Source organism: Hordeum vulgare, chromosome 2H (assembly GCF_904849725.1).
Source record: "Hordeum vulgare subsp. vulgare chromosome 2H, MorexV3_pseudomolecules_assembly, whole genome shotgun sequence".
Classification (NCBI taxonomy): domain Eukaryota; kingdom Viridiplantae; phylum Streptophyta; class Magnoliopsida; order Poales; family Poaceae; genus Hordeum; species Hordeum vulgare.
Genome location: NC_058519.1, coordinates 619,262,191 through 619,268,190, shown reverse-complemented (window position 1 = coordinate 619,268,190; position 6,000 = coordinate 619,262,191). Strand labels below are relative to the sequence as shown.

At 39.4% G+C, this 6,000-nt stretch overlaps 1 protein-coding gene across 1 annotated transcript; it reads right to left on the bottom strand.

The window, feature by feature from the left end:
* On the bottom strand, positions 1 to 850 carry LOC123428780 (senescence/dehydration-associated protein At4g35985, chloroplastic-like). The gene is made up of 2 exons (XM_045112927.1): positions 782 to 850; positions 1 to 666 (listed from the first exon to the last, which is right to left on the bottom strand). Exons 1-2 carry the CDS (start codon positions 848 to 850, stop codon positions 1 to 3), a joined length of 735 nt encoding a protein of 244 aa, XP_044968862.1.
* Between the last annotated feature and the right edge of the window lie 5,150 nt (positions 851 to 6,000).

Sequence of the window (6,000 nt, the reverse complement as noted above, 5' to 3'; positions counted from 1 at the left end):
CTACCTTTTGATCCGCCTGAGCATCTCCGGGCTGACCTCGGCCTCAGTATCGCCGGGCTGGATCCTCTTTTGGAGCACCTCGTTCCCCCAGCGGAGCCTGTCCACGGTCATGACCCCGCACCAGATGATCCCCTTGGTGACGTTCTTAGCGCCGGACGCGATGGCCCTGGCGACGGCGCTGCAGTACTCCTCGACGTTGGACGCGACGACGGTCCAGTACGCGACGGCCTCGACCTCGCCGCGCACCCCGTCGGCCAGCCCCTCGCTACCGGCGACGGAGTGGGCGGAGAACCTGGTGTAGGCGCCGAGCAGGGCGTCGAGGCGCGGGTCGGGGACGGAGAGCGTGAGGCCGTAGTGGAGCGGGTCGGGGGCCGGGTCGTCGGGGGAGGCGGGGAAGGCGAAGAAGAAGGAGTAGTGGAGGGGGTCGAGCTTGACGGCCGCGACGTCGCGGGCCAGCGGCCACTGGACGGCGCCGAGGGCCGCGATGGCGGCCAGGGGGGTGTCTCCGGCCCGGATGCGGTGGAGGGAGAGGTCGCCGGCAGCCAGCGGGTGGCTGCGCTGGGGGACTCGCAACAGCACGTCCTCCGACGGCGCCGGCGCGTCGAGGGTGGCCGAGGACCGCGGGATCTCGACCGGCGGCAGCGGCGTTGGCGATGAGGAACTGCTCTGCGTGGACAGGACGGATCTGGGGCGAGAGGTGGGGGAGACTGGGAGAGGGACGTGTGACGTGGGAGGAGGAGGTGGACGAACTTTTTTTCTCTTTCTTAGCGTTTTTCTTTACGTGGGCGTGGGAAAAGGAGGTCGAACGAAGGAAAGGTGGGATCGTACGATCGCTCGGAGGTCGAACCATCGCGGAGGTTGAACCATCACGACGACACATCCTGCTTTAATAGTAGAGATTAGTTTTATTTATTATTATTATGGGAGCAGCTACACGTCAACCGGCGGAAAAGATCCGCCGCCTCGCAAGTCGGTGGATGCCACACAATCCAATAGCTCAATGTCTCTATCTACTTTGCAAGAAAGGTCTCGTTGTCGAAACATTTGCAAAAAAGATTATATTATAGATTATAATTTTTGTAACATAGGTTGTGTTGCGGTATTTTTCTAGCAACGGAGTTTTTGTCATAGTTTTTTTTACAACAAAGATTTTGTTACTTTTTTTATTGCAACAGAGTTGATGTTACAAAAGCGAATCTCTCAAACGTGTGTGTCGTAAACTGCAACAAGTTGTTGCTGTGGTGTTTATTCCGTAACAGCGGCTTTGTTGCAAAACCACCCAAAGTGTCTTTTAAATGTGTCACGTTATAACCTTAAGTGTTATTTTTTCAATAAAGATTATGTTGCAGAAAAATATTTCCAACAGACATTGTGTTATAGTATTTTTTTTCCTTTTTCACATTCTTCTAACATAGGTGATGTTGCGGAAGATTTTTGCAACAAGAATGATGTTGCAAAAAAAAAAACGATGATCAAGTTATGTACGCGTGGGCTACTTGTTGGGGCTTTGTATGTTAGTAACATAGCCTGTTTTACAAGGTGTGTTTGCAACATGCCCAATATTGCATACTTTTTGAACTGTCTCACGTAACGTTACATGGTATATAATTAAAAACTAATCGTACGGTCACATAGACGACGAATACGTGAGAGTCATCCACGGGTGAAAATGTAATGTTTCCCCATTATTATTACTATTGTTTTTTAAATATATATTTTGACAATTTATTGGATATTTTTAAAACAGGGTGAAGATTTTATAGACACAGATTGAATATTTTTCATAAACATCACATTTTCTTTCAATAACATTGGACTGTTTTTTAAGTTTTGCAAATATTTATAAAATGTCATGAAAATTTTCCTAAGTGGTAATATAGGTATTTTTTTTTCAAAATTACGCAAACAAATTTTTAAATAGTGTAATTTTACGGGCGTTCTACGAAAGATTTACAGACTCGTTAGTTGTGATTGGTTGGAACTTGATTAAGAAGGACGGTCCCACCAGTGAAAATTTGGAAAGGGGAATTAAATTAGGCCACGTTACCATTTCGTAGAAGTCTATTAGAACCTGTCCGTAACTTTAGCATTTTTGGCAGCCCACACCAACGTCGTCACCCATTATCGTGCCTCGTCCACTCTCTAGACCATGGCTTGCTGGCTATTGTTACAGGAAAAGGCCAGCAACTGTCTTAAAAAAAAAGTCCAGCAACTATTGGTTCAATAAAAAATGGCATCAGTTTTTTCATAGATGATTTTTATTTTTGTATATATAAAAAAGGTTAATGGGTTTAATAAAGGTGGTTAATTTACAAAAGTTCACAATTTTCCACTACAATCCAGAAATTATTAAAATATTCAGCAATTAAGAAAACTCAGAAAAATGAATAATGCTCAAGATTTCAAAAACGTTCAAAAAATATTTGAAAATTTTATAAATTTTAGAAAACAATCAGAATTATTTCAAAAGGATTTTCTTTTCACAAAAGAAGAACAAAAGATTGAGTAAAGCCTCGCAAAAATATGCATAAAAGAAAACCAAGGCAGAATCTTTTGCGAACTTCCCCAAACTGGTGGGAGCTACTCCCTCCATTTCTAAATATTCCCTCCGTCCCGAAATAACTGTCTCAAACTTAGTACAACTTTGTACTAGAGCTAGTATAAAGTTGAGACATTTATTTTAAAACGAATGGATTGTAGTACTATTCATCATCCAGGGTGCAGAATAAGTTATTCTTCACCCGGGATAATCTTACTATTGTTTTATAAATAAATAAATTCCGAATATAAATAGTTACATTCATATTCATCCACTATGTAAATTTGGCACAAAAAAACAAAAATATAGACCATAAAGTAAGAAAAAATGTATTTTATGTATAGTTTTCACTATGGTTTTACATTCGTAATTTTACGTAATAAAAATATTTTTTACGATGATTACGGTGCATAAATTTACAGAACGTAAAATTACGGTGCATTGATGTTCAAATAGAGGGGGTGAAGAATAACTATTTTTCACCTAGGGTGACGAATAGCGCGTGTATATATATATATATATATATATATATATATATGTATACGCGCTATTCTTCACCCCCTCTATTTTCACATTAATACACCGTAATCTTACATTTCTTAAAATTTAATATTATCTCATACGTAAAAAGAAACCCTAAGAAAATACATAGTCACCGTAAAAGATATTTTATGTCACGTAAAATTACAAACATAAAAACATAGTGTAAATTATGCATAAAATGCGATTTTTCTGGTCTTATGATGTTTCTTATGGCAAATTTTCCGTAGTTAATCAATATAAATGTATCTATTTGCATTTCAAATTTAATTTATTTATGAAATGGTCGTAAAATTATCTCGAGTGAGGAATAATTTATTCTGCATCCTGGGTGATGAATAGAGTTTCTATATATATATATATATATATATAACGTATTTAAAATATAGATTCATTTATTTTGCTCCGTATGTGATTTTATAATGAAATCTTCTAAAGACTTATATTTCAGAAACGGAGGACGTACATGGGAAACACATTTCCCTAAAATGGCTGTCCGATTAGGAACAACGTAGAGCCCTGAATGTGCACTTGTTACACTTAGCACACTATTTTGCGCCTTAAGCGGCAAAGATCCCCCCCCCCCAATTGTTGCCATGCTCAGTAATGTCCCGCCGTGCATGGCTTATGTTGTAAGGAATGATTGCATTGACATTTTAATTGATTAATATATGCATAGCTCGGATGATTCGCTTCTGTGTGATGGAATCAATCCATCAGGGTTCAAGTCCTAGACTTGGCGCTGATGCTCTCATTTTCTTGGATTTACTTTAGGCTTTTGAGCTATGTACGTATTATGAAAGAAGACGTTCTCGTCGACTGCGAGACATCTGTGGTGACTTCTTCAAACTCAAGATGTTATGTTGAATCAGTGTCTCAGAGATGCTCATACAGATAGGATGTGTGTGCGTTCATTTATAAAAGTGAGTGTATGTGCGTGTTATGAGCGTATGCAATTGTACCGTGTTCAAAAAATGGATATATTAAAAAAAAATGTTGTCATGCTTACCTTTGAAGCCAACAAAGATGTTATTGATAATTTCTTTCACAACCAAGGACGACTATCAAAGTATCAAGTGTTCGCGCACCATGTCTCTCACGGGATGAGAGTTTTACGACAAGCAAAAGCCTTCTAAAACGTTGGGTCGGTTACGCCGAGAAACACCGTCACCGATGTCATCGGAACGTTCCCATTTGTTGTCGCAAACACACTAATAGTGTCACAGTTTTTATTTGTGGCAACTGTGCCGTACACATAGACTTTCGACACACCTGAAGGGAGAGGAAACCAACTTAAAGGGGTTGGTTGGCTGCATCGTCAGCGGACTTTGATGTTTTCTTTCAAGGATTAAACCTCAAGTATTGCGAATCTATATCACACTTGCCTGGTGTGTGTGGACTTGGCCAGCTTTCCTATTTTCCCCATTTTTCTTTTTCTTGTTATTTGGTTTGGTTTCTAAGTGCCCTTTTTGTTTGTTTACTTCCCCTTTTACCCTCTTTTTATAAGTTTTTTTTCAATTTCTTGTGTTTCTTTCATGTTTTTCATTTTTTTTCCTTTTTCTTATTTTTTATTTTCTTTATTCATTTTTGTTTCTGTTTTACAAATACACTGACAATCATTTCCCATTTTTATTTATATAAATTCTCTAAGTTCCTTTTTTCATCATGTATTATAAAATGTACATTACATGTTCAAAATTATTCATTGCTTATTTAACAGTGGTTTATTGTCTATTAAAAATGTATTATATATTAGGAAATGTTCATCGTTTATTTGAGAACTATTGAGGTGTATTTAAAAATGTTCATATGTATTTTGAAAATGTTAACCATGTTTCTACATTTTGTAAATGTGCACGTGTAATACAAAAATTTACATCACTTAAAAAAATGCACATAGTGTATTGAAAATGCGAATGATATTTTTAAAACTTTCATCCTATACAAAAAAAAATTCATTTTATATCTAAAAATTGTCCAAGTGTATTTACATAATGTTCACGTGTATTAAGGAAAATATTCATTGTGTACTAAAAATGCTAAAGCTGTATTTGAAAATCATTCATCATGTAAATTGCTCAGTATGCATTTTAAAAATATTGAACTATATTTAACTTGTTCACATCTATTTGAAAAATGGTCATCGTGTATTAATATGGTCAAGTTGTATTTAAAAATATCTAGTATAATTTTTAAAAATGATCATCGTATTAGGGTCAATAGTCTTTGTTGAACATAACACTGTCAGTTGCAAGATCGAGAAACATAATTGAAGGAAGAAAAAATGAATTGGGGGGGGGGGGGATGAGCCCATTCTATATTTCTTGGTGGTTCCATCACTTTCTTGATTTGTTGCCTAAGTTGGGAGCAGCAAGCGAGCTTTTTCTAGGGACGGTCGACTCTCACTCACTATTGGCGTGGAGCAGTTTCAGGAAGGCGGCGGGAGAGCAGCCTTTAGCTCAGCCTCAGTCTCACTGGTTACTTCACCAAGCCGGTAGAGCCACCAACAGGTAGAACTACTTTGTGAGGTCAATTTGTTACTTTCTTGCGCATTCATGTTGCTCTATCAATAACTCTGTAATTATCTATGATTAATGTGTATTAGCAATTCAAATTGCATTATCACAATTCTTGCCGATTCGTCTGTTGTCAGTAGGAACTTGAATCTCATTGTAGGTTAATCGTGCCACAAGGTCACCCGTTTGCCTTCTATTCAGTTCGCCATGGGAAACATCAACTCTTGCTGGGCTCCGCAAGCGCGGACGCCGGTAAGCACGACGACGACGTCGTCGGTATGCACGACGGAGGCCACCACGGCGGCGCACAACTTCGTGGTGAAGAACTACTCGCTGATCAAGCGCATGGGCGCCGACAAGTACGTCGCGTCGAGCAGGTTCAGGGTCGGCGGCTACGACTGGTGC